At 41.0% G+C, this 18358-nt stretch overlaps 1 protein-coding gene across 1 annotated transcript in view; it reads right to left on the bottom strand.

Moving 5' to 3' along the window:
- The window catches only part of GLIS1 (GLIS family zinc finger 1), a gene marked incomplete at its 3' end in the record, with an annotated part of 212870 nt that overhangs the window by 25191 nt on the left and 169321 nt on the right, over positions 1-18358 (bottom strand). Inside the window, exons 5-8 of the mRNA XM_082314448.1 lie at positions 16934-17095; positions 13396-13506; positions 9449-9581; positions 805-955 (exon numbers count right to left, since the gene is read on the bottom strand). Coding sequence (XP_082170574.1) covers positions 805-955; positions 9449-9581; positions 13396-13506; positions 16934-17095 — 557 coding nt within the window. The remainder of the gene's footprint in view (positions 1-804; positions 956-9448; positions 9582-13395; positions 13507-16933; positions 17096-18358) is intronic.

Raw genomic sequence — 18358 nt, 5'->3', positions numbered from 1 at the left:
AGAGTGCTGGGAAGAAAAACAGTTAAGTTTGATGTTTAATTTGCATGAGGCTAGGCACAAAAAAAAATCTAAGCAAAAAGATCAGAGCAGAATTTTGTGGCTTACAGAGATTCTTTACTGTTGAGAAGATGTTATAAGATCCTTGAGCAAATGGTGCTTTAGAAGTATCAGATACTGTAGCAATGCAATGCAATCCATACTGTAGCAATGCAATCTATACAATCAATGTGATAATATACCCTTCCTTGATTAGGACCTTACTGGTTAATGCCTGCTGCTGAGAGATGTATTACAGAAAATCTTACCAGAGAGCAAGGAAGTGAGAAAGCCTGCCGCTCTGACACAAAATAAGTCTTACTAAGGCAAACACTGCCTTATTCCTGAGTGAGTCATAGTTTGGGTTTTTACCCTTTTAGAGATTTGTCATTTTAGCTGAGAAAAGTTCTCTGCACTCACCCAAACCTACAAGAAGTCATCAAGGAAGAATTAAAAAAAAAATTAAAATCTAAATGCAATTGCATTCTATGAAGAAAAAAAAATCTCAGTGTGTTTTGTTGAAGACAAGGACAAGACCCTGAGCAACCTGATAGTAATGTCAAAGTTTGCTCTGCTTTGCACAGGGGATGGATGGCATGACCTTCTGAGGTCCCTTCAAAAGTAAATTATTCCATGATTCTAAAACAAACAAAATTGCTTAGTTTGAGCCAGTGCTTTTCATTCAAACAGCATCCATGCGAAGTAAAATAAACAATTAATCATTCATTATCATGCCAGACAGAGGCCAAGCATGTTTCATACACGTACCCTTCCCTGGCACTCTCCAGTGGTGACTGATGGTGATGTGGACTGGAAAGGGTAGAGTCGAGTGGATGGTGTCTTGAAGGGATGTCATGAGGAGGTGGCAATATACCTGGTGAGGGACCGTTATGGTTAGCGCTGGAACCACTGTACATGCCTGTGAACACACATCATTTTGCAAAATAAAATAAGCAAGGAAAGAAGCATCCAAGTAAGTCTTTGAGAGTCCCCAACTCCTTCCCTATCCCCCACCCGACCTGGAGATACAAACACACAGCAGCCCGTTTCTGCTGGGGGAGTCATACTGCCAGGGGGAGTCACCTATTCAGAGACCCAGTGCGTTCGTGAATACTGCTGTGCTCAGAACAGCACTCAAAGCTGTATCAAGGTATTTTGATACGTGTGTGTCTCCCCTCCAACCCTCTCAGGCGGTCCACTTCTTCCTTGCTGTGACTGCAGACCTGTAAGCACTCCTCCTAGCAGCTGGCAGGACTTGGCAGGACTCTCACCCTGCCTTCACCGTACTTCGGAGTGAGAACTCAGAGTGCTTGTTGTTTGCAGAATGATGGAGCTCATATTGACAGCAGAGCCTTACCAACATCACATTAGACACTGAATTCAGAGCACTGTGTTTGTGTAAGGGGGACCAGGATTTGGGTTTTTTTCATTGTTCATTTAAAACTTGAAAATTTGGCTTTCAGTTAGCATGCTGCTGGAAATCCTGGACCATTTAAAAATATCACGTATTGATACAAATGAAACCCCAATAAATTAAGTGTGAAGAGGAGTGAGGAGAAATTTTTAATGAGACCATGAAAACAAAAGGTTTACTAGTACACAGAGGTACTGAAGGAGTGTTGATGTTCTTTTTTTTTTAGGACTCTGGCTACTCTCCCCTACCATGGCAGTCAGGCACTAATAGTCAAGTGTCTATCATGCCCTCAAGCACATAGTTTGTTGAGGAAGCTTTGCCTAGGACTCTTGGATTAAGATGCTGGGATTAAGTTTTTTTCTTATAGTCTCCCTTCTAAAGAGTAAGCCATGCACTAAGATAGTCTAGGCTATCTGGGGGTCACAGCCTTGACACTGACTTTTGGCGTGAAGGCTGCACTGAGAGCAGGCATCTGCAATGAGGGGAGATCACAGAAGTGCTTGCTGCCTGGCATTACAAACACTGTTTGCAAATGCCACCCTATGGCAGGGGGAAAAAAGGACTGGCTCCTACTAAGTGCAATTCTTGGAAAAGTCTAGCCCTTCTTTTCTCAGTTTCTCTGCCCTTCTCCTCCTCTTTTTAAAGTTTGCCTACAACACATCAACCAGAGTTTTGGCCCGCCAGGGCATGCCTCCCAGGGGATCTGCACACTTAGGAGGACTAGAGCAGCCACTCACATTGTATTCTGAAGGCTGTGGGGAGCAAATGAAGTTTGCCAGCTCCCACAGTGTCCAGCTATACAGCACAGAAGAGCTCACACCCTCTCTGAGGCCTGTTTTCTTTGCCTTCTCTCCTCCCATAGGATTCACCTTTCCTCTCCCACTTGCTGTGTGCAGAGCTACACATTCAGGAAGACAGAGCTGCATATCAGCTATGCTTGGACGTGTCCCATTGTCACTGACAGGGTTCTGGATGGCGCCGCTCCCAAACCCTCGCAGTGACATGGAACAGGCAGAAAGCATAATGAAAATCTGGAGTCGTGGGGGATGTGTGACAGCCCTCTGGGTGGATAAGACATGGTTGAATGTCAGCATCTGTTTGTGTGACTGAAGAGCAGAACCACTAAGGCAAGATTCCAGCCACCTTTGTCAGGGACTTTAGATGAGTCAAAAACTTCTCATGAACAATGAGTCCTCAGCTGTTGACAGATCTAAAGCAACAAAAATGAGCCACATCATCTCTGCCTCCCACTAGACAGAACATTTGTCAACCAGCCAGTGAAACCAACTTGCTTTCTGCACTGAAAGCCAGACAGAAGGGGCTTTAAGAAGTCAGATGTTCCCAGGTGATGCTAGGATTTATTTGTCAAAGCCTCTTCTGATAACAGTAAGTGAATAGCTAGGGTGCTGCATTGTGAAAATGTTGTTTTTCTACTGGTGGCTTCAATCTATTTTATAATACAATAGTTTCCACTTCCCCCAAATCCTTACTGTTCATACATTCATTATCAGGCTTGGAAGATGAGCCAAATACCAATTTGACCTTGACTGTACAGCGTCATTTCACACTTCAGCTGCATTTCCTACAACACACAGTTCAGGTATATTGGCAGCACAGCCTGGAGGAAACTGCTGAAGCTAAAAAGAGATGTTTATGCTCTCTAAGGCTAGCAGACTATTACTGGCCTGTGTCAATAACTCACCCAAAAAGCTCAAAAACCCTCAAAAGGTAGTTTTAGCAGTCTGGTGGCCAGTAAACACACTCAAATGTTTTATCTTACAATCCCACCCCTGAACAGTTCATGAATGTTTAGGAGGTCTCTCCTGGCACCTTGCATACTGTCTCAGCTGCTGAGGATAGTTCAACTCTTTGCTTGAGGTGGATGAGAAAGAGTAGCAGAGTGCCTACAATAAGCTTGCCCCTCTAGAGAAGCAAGAAAATGTTAAAAAATCCACCCCACACATCCATATGTCCTGGAGCCAAGTCCTGCATGATCCCATGCACTCAAACCCACCCCATTAGTAAACCAAATGAAACCAGAGTCCCTGTCACCTTGAGTTTCTGCCATGCCCAGCCACTATGCAGGGGAGTTTACCCAGCTGTGGAACTACTAGCGTGGACACCCATTGCCCACTCTTGGGCTTGAACAGATGTATTGCTGTGGACGTCCTCTTCCATCAACCCTGAGTTTATCCATCTTTTGACTTACTGATCACACCTTCTCTGGAAAAGGCCACTGCTTGAAGCACGTGTGCTGAGGCTTGTAAGGTTTGTTCATCAGTGAGTTTTCCTTTTCTAACATCTTTATTTACCACAATGCCCTCACTCACGCTCGGTTTGACACGTGGCATCTCTTGTCCCCTCAACCCCCCTTCCACATCGCAGCTTGTGCTGCCTCACCCCAGAAGGCGCTGGCTCCCCTCGCACTGACACCCCCTCTCCACAGCATTGCTAGATCGGCAGCTCACCGCAACATCAGCTTAAGCATGTCAGGGTAAACCCAGCTGTCCCCATATCCTCTGTGACACTTTGACAAATGTGGTGCTACACGTGTGCTGCCTGCTGCCAAGCAGCATGTGTCACAGCGGAGCCCTGCTTGCCTCTCCCACAGTGGGAACACTAATTTTGGGTGCCACTCTCTGGTATCCAGCTGCCAGTATTCATGAAACTTGTCAGAACACAATTATCTCTGAGGCAGTTGTCAAATGCGGTTGAGCTTGGCTAATGGATTTAAAAATATACTGTGGGGAAGGGGGCTGACACACATGTGGACAGAGAGGCGAGCAAGATCATTACACAAGCCTTGCTTCCTAAGGAAATGGGACTAAACCCAGAGTCCTGATTTGTATAGCGTGTATCCCTCAGACAAAGGGCTAGTGGGAGGAACGGGGGAAGCTGCAAGGCTGCTCTGGCATCAGACACAGCAATGTGTGCTCCTGGGCCTCGTGGTGAGGCTCTGAGACTGCATAGCCTACCATTTGGATGTGGGCTGCATCTGCCCCCGAAGCTTCTGGATAGTGAGAAAGCCAAAACATGAGCCAACGCAGACAAAGAATCAACCCTATTGTTCACTTGCTTCGCTTGCACGGGGTGTCTGCCTGTAATTAAGAGTACTTCGAGGGCCATGTGGCGCACACAATGGAAGATGGGATTTACTACAAGATTCCATGTGAGTCTGCAATGAGACATTAGTCATTTCTGTTGAGTCACTGAGAACCAAATTGGAACGTATTTAAAGTTAAAAGTTATTTACCTTACACAGTGCTAGACAAAGGAACTCCAACAGAACATTTTACTTCCTTCAGAGGGACAGACCTTTCTCTGGTCATGGGAACTGTGCAGAGTGTACTATACTAGGCACTATGAATGCTATCAGCCATTTATGCTGCTACTGGAATTCATTTTGACTGTAAAAAGTTTTGATATGCGTATTTTTATTCCAGACTTAAGACCCTCAAAGTTTGGAGCTGCTGTCACTGATTGCATGACTAGGTAATGGTGTGTTCGTGGGTGTTAAGCCCAAAGATGGTTCTTTTAGAAGGAAATATTGGCAGTGGCAGTTTATTAGGAAAGAGAGAGAGTGAATTGCCTTGTTCAGGGAAGCAGGAGGTATCTGCTGATATGAGGGTGTATAAGGTCCTTCCCACTGGCAAGCCCTAGAGAAACGCTGTCTCTGCTGTGTGGATCCCTTTTCCCAGGAAACTAGGTGCTGCTACGATGGAAGAAGTCAAGGGGGGAAGAGCAGTTATTAATCAAGCTTCAGTATAGTTTTGAATACTGCTAAAATTTCACTTCTTTTACAGCTTTTCTTCCTTTTTTCCAGCAGTGAGCTATAATATTCTGAGTACCTGAGGTCACACAGAAGCTTTTGGAGCTGTTATGAGTGACTACTCCTGCAAGTAAAACCCACTTCAGGACTGTGCACCTTAGGCCTCTTCATGCATTGACCATCTTAGCTTGTAAATATATGTCATCGATCAATATTTTAAATGGCTTGGCCTTTAACCTTAACATCTGTTACCAAAACAGTACTCTGAGCATCTGTGACTAGCAGCTTTTTTTTCCCCCCAGCTTTATGCTAATCAAGACCAGAAAAACAATAATAAAACATGCCCAGAGAAAATGCCTGAGTGGAATTACCTAAATTGAGACACTTCCTTTGCAGAGCGAGTGAGACGAGCTCTTGGACATAGCTAGAATTGAATGTGTGCAGCCATGAAGCATCTTCGTTATGAGGAGGGAAAAAGAAGGAAGATCTAAGCAAACAATGGGTTCCTCTGACTGCAAAACATTCTTTTGCTCACTGTCTTACCCAGTCCTAAGCACAAACCTGCTTTGAAGTCGGGCACAAGGGATGGGAGCTTTTTAAATATTTCATTTTTTCTGTGATTGGCTTTCATCCCTGACATATTTAAAATGTGCTTTAACTTGGAGAAAGACAAAACTGAAACTCTCCAGGAATCCAAGTGATCCCTAAAGCCCAGAGCTCTGCACATTAATAATGTGGTTTCTTTTGGGGAAAAAAAAAAAAGAAGAGAAAAAAAACCCCACAAACTCAAAACAAAAACCCAAACCATGAACATTTTCATATTTTCAAGTGGAATCAAGAGGAAATCATATACTGTATTTATCCATACATATCCTATATAGAGTACTATAGCTGATTTCTCCAGAAATATTACCTCTGCTTATTTGAAAGAGCAAATGTGCAATCATTGCAGACTATAGGTGGCAGCAAGAATGTCCTTATGCTTTAATTCTGTAAGGATCAGCACTTTAGCTTATATGCCTAAATAATGACAGAGGAACAGTTTTGCCTATGGAATTGTACTACACATAGTATGAAGCAACTTCTGTTTCACTGTAAAAACAGTCTTTCAAATCTTGATTTATTTTCCCTGGCACTTTTTCATACTGTGCATGTGATGGGGTCTCATATGGGGTGACCCGATGGAAGTATCAGGGAAGATTTACTACAGTTTTTACAACATCCTGGTGATGGACTGATATCATCAGCAAAGAAATTGTATCAGAGAAAGCCAGTATTATTGATAGATAAAATCCTTAATTTCACAAGAGGTTCTCAGAAATGACACTGAGAGGTTAGGGATGGTCTGTTTATCCATAAGCTAATAACTTTTTTCCTGTTTTATCATTGTCACTTGAAATCTGAGGCTATTTCTGAGGTTGTTAAGTGCAGACTGTTCTGAGGGACATGTCACTGGTTTTTCCTGTCCTGCCTGGAAGCGAGAGGCCAAGCCGTGCTTCAGCTATACCAGACTGTCAAGGGTGGAGAGCAGAGGCCATGTGCTGCCCTCTCAGATCTTAAGAGTGCAAATGACAAAGGCAGAGAATGGAAATAATCCCCCCAAGTCCCTCCAGCTTTCTGCCACTTTTCGAGGATCCACATATAAACCGTGAGTGCAGACTCCCAGGGGAACAATGTTAGAATGATGGGTTACTTCCCTTCTACTCTGTTCTGTTCACCGGTTACATTCCAACACTTTCGTGCAACTTGAACTAGAAAGAAGAGTAGGAGATGTCAAGCAGGATGCATTTTTTGGTTTTATTTTTAAGATCTGGAGTGAGGAAAAAAGCAGGAGATTCTTGCCTAAGTAACTTTTGTAATTTATTACTTTGATCTTACAAAGCAAAATATATTAATAAAGTGCATCAGCTCTTCCCTTGGTGCAGGGGAACTAGCACCAGGCATTTTTGTTTTCTAATCCCAGTTTACCATTGGATTTCTCTAAGCCTCAACAGAAACAACCTAGGGTTTGTCTGGGAAGCTCGTACTCAGTTACTAAATCAATTTAAAACATATTTAGTAATACCAAGTCAAGCCTCTCCTCCACAGTGGAACTGAGAGAAGATAAAGTGCATCTTAAATCAAGATAGATCAATTTAGCTCTAACCTAAACCATCTTATGAATAATTTTGGATTTTAATAGCACTGAACATTTTGTAATATTGACGAAGTTTGAAAGTAAAGTCTTAAAAAATGGCATCTCTGCCTTTTTGTGTCTCACCTTGGCTCTGCTCTGCAATCTGAAGACTTCCTCCTATGAGGAAAGGCTGAGAGAATTGGGGTTGTTCAGCCTGGAGAAGAGAAGGCTCCGGGGAGACCTTATTGTGGCTTTTCAATTCATAAGGAAGACAGGGACAGACTTTTTAATAGGGCCTGTTGTGATAGGACAAGGGGCAATGGTTTTAAACTAAAAGAGGGTAGAGTCAGACCAGATATAAGGAAGAAATTTTTTACGATGAGGGTGGTGAAACACTGGAACAAGTTGCCCAGAGAGGTGGTAGATGCCCCATCCCTGGACATATTCAAGGACAGGCCGGACGGGGCTCTGAGCAACCTGATCAGTTGAAGATGTCCCTGCCAATTGCAGGGGGGGTGGACTAGATGGCCTTTAAAGGTCCCTTCCAACCCAAACTATTCTATGATTCTATGGTTCAAACTGTCCTCCACTCTTAGGCATAGCATGCAGTATACCAGACTCCACATTCCTGCCCCAAAATTAGGACTAGTCTGTCCAAAACTGGGTTTAGTATTCATTATTATTTGAACGATTATAGAATGAAAAAGTGATTCATATCTGTTACATCTTTTTTCTGGAGATTCTCTCCAGACCGTACAAAGTGCTAGATATAAAATGTTGCCATATATCCATCCCATTTCTAATACACAGCTGCCATTAAAAAATGAGTAAGATATTGGGATGTGTCTGGAACACGACAGAGAATGACACAAGAACACGCAACAATGACACCTTATAAATCAAGTGAATGGTGTAATCTGGAATTTTGTGCGTAGTATTGGTTATCCCATCCCGAAATGGATATTACAGAGTTAGAGAAGTTTCAAAGGCAGTAACGTGAATGGTTCTCCAAAAGTAGGTTCCACCAAAGCAGGCCAAGTAAGAGTCTATGTACATATTCTTCCCATCAAACATCATCTGAAAGTTGCACATGCAAAATTAATCAAGGAAGTATTGTTTCAAAAAGTGTGGGCTTTGCAACTCACTGATACATGATGTTGCTGAAGCCAAGAATAAAATGAATATGGCAATTTAGAACGGGCTACGTAGTTACACAGAGAGAAAGAGATGTGAAAGTGAAAACAGTGAAAGGTGAAAGGTTCCCCACTCTAATCTCTAGAATCAGTGGAGGGATATGGGTGCCTTCACAGGGAGAGGCAGATTACAATTAAACTGATGGCCTTTGAGAGTTCCTCTTTCTCTCTGCTGGCTAAACAAAGAACCTGAGATTGCTACATCCCTGATTCAGGATCCTCTGCTGAGGTTCAGAAGTTGTGAATCTAGATCTTATTTCCAGCAGAAGGGAGTGGAAGCATCTTTTTCTCTTCCTATAAAATTTATAGAACAGTCTAAGGTCTCTGAAAGGGGCCAGCTCTTGTTCAAACCACAAGAAAGAAAGAAAAGACAGACAAGAAGGAATGAAAGAAAGATTAAATACTAGAAAAGATAATTAAAACAACATGTTTGACATTTCAAATTCAAGCCTTTGCTCCATTCATACATCACCATATTATTTGTTATAATCACAGAGTGCATAATAATACACAGATAACACAACTTTTCTGCAGCTCCTGAAGAGATGGAAAACCTTATTGCTGCGTCCCTTTGTCTTTGCTAGAGCACTCATTTGGCTTCAGCAAAGCTCATGCACCTGCATTCTGCTGAAGCCAAGGTAAATTTCTTAAAAGAGAACAAATGGATAGAGGTTGACTTTCAGCAGGGCTGCTACCCCCCTTCACGTGAAATTAATAGGAGTTATTTGGCTGACTTAACTCTGGGGAAAAAAAAAAGTCAGGCCTTAGCAAACAACTCACAAAATTATTTCATTTTATTTGGTTTGGTTTGGTTTTTTTTTTCATCTTCCACAGTGGCAAATCAGACCCATAAGCTTTTCTGTTTTAAATCCTGTATTATATGACATATTTAGCACCATACTGATTAGAAGTATTCTTACCTGTAATTAAATCATGATGACCTACAGATCTACCACATTTCCCATCCAAAATGTGTTGTGAAGATGTGTGGAGTTGTTGTATAGCTAAGCATTCACTTAGTACATCTTGTTCGATATCAGTACATGAATTTAGCTACAAGAGGAGGATAAAACAAACATTTTATTTCAAAGTAAACCAAATGACTTCTAATTAAATTCATATGTCTCTTTGCTTCAAGATTATGTACAGAAGGAAGGAACAAAATGTCATTCTTAGGAACTTGGTGTAATTAAGGATGTATCTATTACTTGGTATTTTTAATTAGAGATAATTTTGGTTTTTCTTAAGCGCACAAGTTAAGTGTGCTAATCTTAAATCAACAACAGTTTGCTTCAGAAAACAATGTACTCTGTGTTTCTTCAAACCTTCCTGACATTTAACTGCATATTTTCAGGCTTTCTGTAGTTTCTTGGGTTCTGTGGCAAAAGGACTGCATCGCTTTGTAGCTGTGACACTTGGAAAGACATTTGATAGGGAAAGAAAAGTGTTTGTGCTTATCAGATTAGAACTGGTGGAAAAAGACGCTGTCAGTAATGTGGAAGAGGTATCACCAATACATCAGCTGTTCATGTAAATTAAAGTTCTGGCAAAAGTGTCTGAAGCAAACTCTTGAAAACCACAATGTCGATCATATTAAAAACAGCAGGAGAGGAGAATTAAGAAAGAAAAGCATTTCTAATTCTCTTTCAAACATGCTGATGTTGCCAAGCTTTTGTCATAATATAGTGCTCACATTACACAAACAGCCATCATATTCTATAGCCATTAATAAATAGTTATTGTCTTTACATTTACAGTTTTGCATACCGATCTCCCCTGGGTTTGGTTATCCTAAATAAAAGGTCCAGGCAAACCTACTTAGAATTCTGCTATACAGCCATTTGTTGGTTCAAGATAAACATCTAACATTTGGATCACAAAGTGCATCTGCAGCCAATTAAACTTAAACTACTACTGCATTAACAGCTAACTTTGTCCTATTTTGTTCCTGTACAGCCTTTCAGAAAAACCAAATACTACCACTGCAGTAATCTTCTAGGCTATGAACTAAATATTCAGAATTCCTTTGATGTTAGTCTAAGCTCAGGCATTTTATTTTATATCAGAGATGGCACATTTTGGTAGCATATCTCAACCAAGACATGTGGGCAGGGCAGCCTGTTAATTTTTCTTTCTTGGCTAAGTCATTTCCACTCAGAACTCCTGGGAAGCTGATACCAAGAGACAACTGACTTTGCCGAATTATAACCGAAAATGAGCAAGTGAGTATAAACAGTCTTTTCCCCTTTTTTCCAAAGTAGACTGTCACCGTTTCAATAACAGTGAGATTTACTTAGTTGTGAAAGGGTTTTTTTTCCTATAATACATTTAAGTGAAATATTTGGGGGGTTTTATTATTTCATTATGAGTCAGATTTGCTTTGGTCCCTTTTAAGAGAGCCTGATCAAAATATACTTTAAATCTGCTGCTTTTTCAGATGCCTTTTAAGTTCAAGGAAAAAAGACACAGGATCAAGTATTCATAAAGTTATCATGGCTAAATGAAACAGGAAATCTGAAGATGATTTCAAACCACTGGAGGAGTGCAGATTTAGATTGGTCTACCAAATAAGGTGTGGGAGGCAAGGAACTAACATTATTTTAAGATAGACTTGATAAGGCTATGGGAAGGGTATGTATATGCATGGAGGAAAATTCCTCAAGCCAGGAGATTAAGAGATATGAAACCCTGGATATTTGACGTCTTGGTATGTCCAAGCAGCTTGAGTTTGCAATTTGCGTGTACCGCATTTGTCCTGTATTGATTCGATGCGTAAAGCCTCCGGCTGCTTATGCAGGAAGTACTTTGTGCCCCTTAATGCAAAGTTTGGATTCAGGCTTTTTCCCACCTTCCTCCATAGAACTGGAAACAGGCCTCAGCAGGTGACAGGGTATAACAGTGGGGACTGTTCCTTTGTCCAGATGTAAAGGATGATAACATGTTAATGTATTCAGCCCAGTACGCAGAGCTGAACAAATTATACCCATGTTTGGTATTAGGAAATAATTTCCTCCTTCCTTCCCCCAAGAAGTATGTCAGCAACCACAGGAAGGAAAGATGGGGGGTTCTCTCCTTTGGAATAGGGAGCATGGTTGCTTTCCACAATCAGCTGAGAATTTCATATAACAAAATATTCCTGTCGCAAAGATCTTGCTATTGCAAAGGACTAGTGCCACAGTCAACCTCTTTCTGTGGCCAATTACTGCTATGGCTTTCTGACTCTTACTCTCATTAAGACCTAAAGGTTGCCCTAGGGAAGCATTGGGAATTTTGCAACCTGTGGTGTGGGAGGCATGTGCACAGCACACCCTGTGGAACCTTCCAGAGAGCTGTAGTGAAACCACATGGCCTGATAATACAAAATTGGGCTTGAAAACTAGGCGGTCCTTCCAGTCCTGCCAGGCTAAATAAGAGTTCTGACTGGACCTGATATTTGCAGAGACAACAACTCGATTCTGTGGGCATCTGGATGGGTGCTAGGTATGAATACTGTTACTCCCAGGCACAAAGCTCCACATGTAATGAGTGTTTCTTGACTGACTATTTGAAATAGTGTGCACAACTCTGGACACTGATGATGTAGAAACTGTTACTCAGATGGCATGCACCTGACACAGAGAAGGGTTACAGGAAGAACTGGGGGACAAACAACTGTCCTAGGAAAGGGGACCGTAAGTTCAGACTGGTGAATCTAGCCATGTGAAAACTGTATGGGATATAATTCATGCTGAGAAGTAGCAGGAGGGAAGGGGTGTAAGACAGGGGGCATGGCTGACGCAAGGACAAATCAGTATGAACTCATCACAGTTGTATTCAAGCAGGAAAATCAGGCCTTTTTCACATCCACCTCACTCCGTCATGGATCGTCCCAAATTCTGCAACTAAAATCACCTGTCTTCTGCTATTGTCTCTTCTCTCTACAAGTTGCTCTCTTTGCTCTCCAGTACTTCTAGTTCTTACCTTTGACATTTTTCCAAACTAGCTGCTCCCTAGCTCTATCTTGCCAGGCTGTCATTTCTGCTCTGTCCTCCATCCTTTAAACATGCCTTGCTGTCTCATCCATGATGCTCTTGGCAGTGACGAGGCAGCTGGGGGAAGACGTCATTGCTGCTTATTGAACTAATTGTAATTGCTTGCTAAGGCTTGCATCCCCTTCTACTCCTGGGCTTGAAGTATGCTCATGGTCTGTTCTGTCACAGACGAGCTCTGTGGGGTCCTAATCATCTTTTTGCAAACTGTGTGTACAAATGTGTAATAAACAAGTCTCTGATCCTGGGCTGGTGCCTGTAAGCATCCCCATTTAATAATGAGTTCAGGATTTAGCCCACAGAAACCAAAATACTTATTTGAATCTAATAGTAGTGAAAACATAACTAGCAGTCTGGGTTTGGAATGATTTATAAATGCATTTAAAACACAGATGTGGTGGGAAAAGTGGGGGGTTTTCATTCTCATCTATTACAAGTGCTCCTTTCCTGACATTTCCACAGTATGCTGGCTTAGTTTCATTTGTGTTTTAGATGATCTGCCAACATGTATTTACTAGCTGATTGGAGAGACTCAATGCATGGACATTTTATGCGAATGACAGCAGAATTTGGGCTTGTGTATGAAAGATGAACAGGAAAGAAATGCTTGGAGAGAAAGCGTGGGGCAAACTGAAATTACAGGGTGGTAGCCTTGAAAGTGCAAAACTATAAAGTGGACTAGTTAACAATAGTGATTAAAAACCAACAGGAAAATGATCTCAACTTAAGTTTTCTTCTAGCGATATTGCAGAACTCTAACTTGAAAATATATAAGCTAAAGGTAAATTAAAAATAACTATGTTGAGGAGATCTGGAGATGTGTCACTTTTGGATCTTACCTTCTTATGAACCTGTTGTTCTTTGGCCGAATGAGCTTTCACGTGTTTGCGCAGAGAGCTGGGGTCGGTGTAGCGTTTGGAGCAGCCAGGAATCTGACAGGCGTAGGGTTTCTGTAAATGGAGCAAAGGGAAAAGATTTCATATTCCTCTGCATCTCTACAATCAGCATACAGAGCACTGAATGATGGCTGTTTCTGTGAAACACAGTGTTAAGCCTGAATTGTTTGCTCTGTTTGCAGTTTCCAGATTTGCTCTGTCTTCTCTATATACACAAGCCAGACACGATGCAAACAGAACTGCATTGATCGCTCTGATTTTGTACTCCATGCAAGCACTGAGAGCACTTGACACATCTATACTCTGTCATGTTGGATACTGATAACTGGGCTGAATTAAATGCTAATGAGATGTAACTGGATGGGTTTTGAGAGCATTACTTTTTTTCTAGCCTTTATAGTAAACAAAGTGATCCTGAGATCATCCAGTATAATTATAAATATAGAAGCTCTGGTTTTGAGTTCTGATTTACATAGTTTTTACAACAACTCTTCCATATGCAGCAGAACAAAACTTGTGGCACAGCACACATTTGATTTCCTTCATATCTTGTTCCTGTTTTGAATAACAATAGCAATATCCTTCTTTTTGTAACTCCTAACCAAACAATCTGCATCAAACATTAACAGCTAAGCAAATCAATAAAGAAAGAAAAATCCACTGTTGATTTTGTCGGGAAGACCTTTCCAGCTGATTCTGGCATGCAGCAGACCTTGCCACTTCCATGTGGCACAGTATGGGCAGTCTTTCCTGGGAAAACCATCTGGGTCTGGGCAGGCAGTTCCAGTACACGCTTCTCATGGCAGGGGGAAAGATGCTCCAATTTAACCACTGATTCTGGAGTCCCAATGACTGAAAGCCTCACCAAGTTCTTCTCTTAGTTATGCCTACTCCCAACAAATGAAACACTCTCTCTCTGTTACAGTACAACCTCCTCCGAATGAATGTACAGTTACCAAGCTGAACAAAGGGACTCTGGCACTTGTTATTAAGTAACCACTGACTTAAGTGATAGCAAAATAGCGCTGCATGTCAAAGCTCACAAAGTTTTAAAGTTGAGTGGAACATTCCTTTTTTCTCTGTTTTCTTGCCTCATCTGTGAACATTACCTTAGCGTTCTCACTTGGACTAGTAAGTCCTTTTGGTGTCTTCCCAAAGGTAGAAAACTGGTTTGTCATGACCCCAGTGTCATGTTCTTTAATCCCCTTGGTTTCAGAAAGAGGATGCACAAAAGGGAAAAAAACCCTCCGGTTTTGGGAGAAGTGACTGTGAGGTCCTTTAAACAAGTTGCCCTGCTCCTGGAGGAGTGATGACATGCCCTTTTTACCACAAGGACAGATATGTTCCCTTTGTTCTGCTTCTACCTAGGAGAAGGATCTACTTCCAGATGATTTAGTAGAGATTCGATCAAACTAGCATACACCAGTAAGTCTCTGAAATGATTTACAGATTCTCCTTTTGGAGAAGATAAATGATGGAGTGACCTACATTGAGAAGCTTTAAAACCAATTCCAAATGCACTCAATAAGGAATAACCAGTCTATATAAACCCCTTTTCTTTGTAAGCACCTCCAGAGGATAAGTATTGCTGCTCTGTCCAGCCAGCAGGAAATTTCTGAAGGAATAATAGAATCATTCACCAATTCGTGACCTTACAGGCTAACACAGCACCTACCCAGAAAGTTACAGGGCAAAGCAGATTTATTGAGAGTGTCTGGAACACAGAGAACTGACACCTGAGGAAAAACTACGGAAAACTTTAACAAATCCCTTAGCAGAAAAACTAGCAGAGTTTTTTTCAAATCGTTGATGTCATTCAAATTAGTGATAGAATCATTCAACTGAGTCATAGGGAAACTAGATGAAAGTCTGACTGCCCTTGGAAAGGTTTGTGGCTATTTGCTTTGACATTCCAAGCAGTTATTTTGTCCACTGAGCTAGTGCAACGTGCAGTCTTTACAGTAGCACCATCCTGTAGCTCTTATTTTTCACATTCACATAAGCACACAATACACTAAGCTAAACCATCGGACTTCAATTAAACCAGGTAAGTGGAAGTTAGTTACTGTGTTGTAGGACTACCCAAACAGTTTTAAAGAACCTGCAACAGAATAGCATGGAGAATGTTTTTAGACATTTAAGAACGTTAGTAGAAAATCATTACTGTACCTTTTTCCTGATTTATGAGCATTTCAGATAATGAAGACAGAGATAAAGAGAGAAGAAAAGAAAATAGAAAGTTAAGAGATTTGTCTTCAATAATGCACAGATCAACAGACAAGAATTTTTGCTTATTTTGGTAACCATTTGAATGCTCTTTCAAAACTAATAAGTGGCATTCCATTTGCGACTTTGGCTAATAAAAAAATATATCTATTAGATTCAAGCAGTTACATTTCAAAACTGTGCACCCAATTTAGTATATCCACTTTCAAGAGAGACGCATTTAGGACTAATTACAAATTCAAATATCTCAGGTTGACTTTCAAATAAATAAAACATTGTTATTGTAAGTGTGCTTTGGTTTGGAAAATGTGACTGACTCGCTTCTCTTACTTGTTTGTTTTTGCAAGGCATAATGTACATTAGACATTCCTTAATGCTGCACTGTCTGAAATGTGTAACTGCTTAAAAAGTAAATATCAATTAAACTCAAAAGTTCTGCCCCATAAACACTTGGCCAAACGTTAAACGATATATTCACTTCTTTGGAAAAGACAAAGGAACAACTCTGCCTGTTATTCTTTACGAGCTTTATGCTGAGGAATTAACTGGTCTACAAACTTGTCTACTTTCTTGCCCCATAATATGGTGATTTAATTTTATCAGAGCCTAAGACACTAGACAGGCTCCCATCTTTTCTGCAAGACAAGTGAGAAGACTTGTAGAGTTGAGCCAGAATCTACCAGCTGTACATAAGAAAAGAATTTGTTTCTTACAGTTAATTCTGATGGTGGGTACTTCACAAGTGTCATATAGTTATAAGACAGATATATTTTTAGCTTTACAAAACTATGTCCAAAACTGAGATGCATTTACCTTCCACTGAGATGTCAGAACTGCTTTTGCATTCATTCAGAACAGACTTTATTGAAGCAACACAGGATAGGAAGCAAGACAATGACACACATTTAGTATGGCAACAATGACTCAGCTTTCACCCATACTATACCTTATTATCCTGCTGCCTCCTCTTACTGGAACAAGAACAATGGGAGAGTTTGCTGAGTAACTTATTTCTGAGTAAACTATTCTTGAGTAACTTACTCCTCAGCATGAGTAAGACAGCTGAATCTGCCTTTCTGTGATCAAGACTTTTTCATTTCCCAAAGCATGTACAATTCAAAACAAAAGTACAGTTGCCTATAGCCAAGTTGTCTGAGATGCTCCTCGTGAAAAGTCACCCTCCAGTTGCAGAATAGATTGTGTACAAGGGCCATTGGAAAACTCAGTGCAACTCCCAGTATGAAATCATGCTTACGGTATCCAGGTGTGTTCGCTGATGCTTTGCCCGGTCGCTGGAGTTGCTGAAAGCTTTCTGGCAGCCAGGATGCTGACACAGGTATGGCTTCTCCCCAGTATGACTCCGGAGGTGAATCTTAAGGTTCTCAAGCCTAGAAAATGCCTTGTTGCACCCTTCAAACTGAAAAACGTCATAAAAAATCATTGTAAAGTACTATTAAATAAACCATATGCAGCCACAATGAGAACAGTGTAAGATCCAAATTGGACATGCAATAAATCAACGAACATTCAAACATCTGTTGAAATTTATGGATGAAACACAACATTTTGTGCTGTTCATTTAATCTGCCACTGAAGACATAGTGTGTAGCTCAATAATAATACAAGGATTATAAATATCTCACACGTTCTGTCTGAAGTACTGAACGCTTAAAGACACGGTGTCTGAACAGAAAATTTAAAGAAAGAACAAGTGTTCTGATGAGTTCTCTTAGATGTTAATTGGCACAGGAACCACTGTGGGCAATAACAATTAGCTGCTACAGACAGAGAGCAAGAGAAGCTATTTGTGGTGGGTAAGAACCTGGTTTCAGATGTCTGAAATACTATACACTGGAGCAGATGAGCACAGACTATTACAGGAAGACCTGATCCATTTGAAGATCAATCCAAAGGAACTCTGCTGTTATTCTGCACCCTTTTCTTTACTAGCCGTATCATTCAGATCTGTTCTCAGCATTTATACAACCAGTAACCTGAGCAATTCTGACTTCTTAAGCACCCGTTTCATTAGAGAACTCAGTAATTAAATGCTGCATAGCATTCATAACAAAACTCACTGTTTCAAAATAAATCTGGATAAATAAATAATTAAAATTTCCAGCTACTAGGCCAAGGGAAGGATGTTTTGCATTGCTCACTGATAAGTTTCAGTGTTACAGACAAGAGGTGACTGCAGCAGAGGCACTGTCTCTAAGATGGGCTTTGGAAACTAGCTCAGGTGAGCACAAATATGTGCATATGCACATTCATGCACCAGCAAACCCATAAAATGCACTCAGATACTTACGCATGCGCACAAATACTTCTATGCACACATATTCACGTGTGGTGGTGTGCATATACTTTGCCCACTCTGCATTGCAGCTTCATGGCTCTGCAGATCTTCTAGTGTCTCTATACAGATAAAAAACCATGGCTCCTCTATGATGCAAGAGTTCAAAGAATGTATTTGAAAAACACAACCCAGTTCACCTTAACATCAACACTAACAACAATTTTGAAACAAGGTTGGTGTGTCTTAAAACCACTTTTTCTGGAAGCCAGATTTTTTTTGTATGATTCTTGCTCATAAAGAGTGAAAACCTGACCCTTACAGAATTAGTGAGTGCTTTGTCCCTTCCTTCTGCTGAGTCAGGATTTTGTTCACTACCTGTGGTTC

This window comes from Platalea leucorodia, assembly GCF_965183815.1.
Source record: "Platalea leucorodia genome assembly, chromosome: 5".
In the NCBI taxonomy this organism is placed as follows: Eukaryota; Metazoa; Chordata; class Aves; order Pelecaniformes; family Threskiornithidae; genus Platalea; species Platalea leucorodia.
The sequence above is the reverse complement of the archived record's forward strand: the minus strand, read 5'-3'. Positions and strand labels throughout refer to the sequence as shown.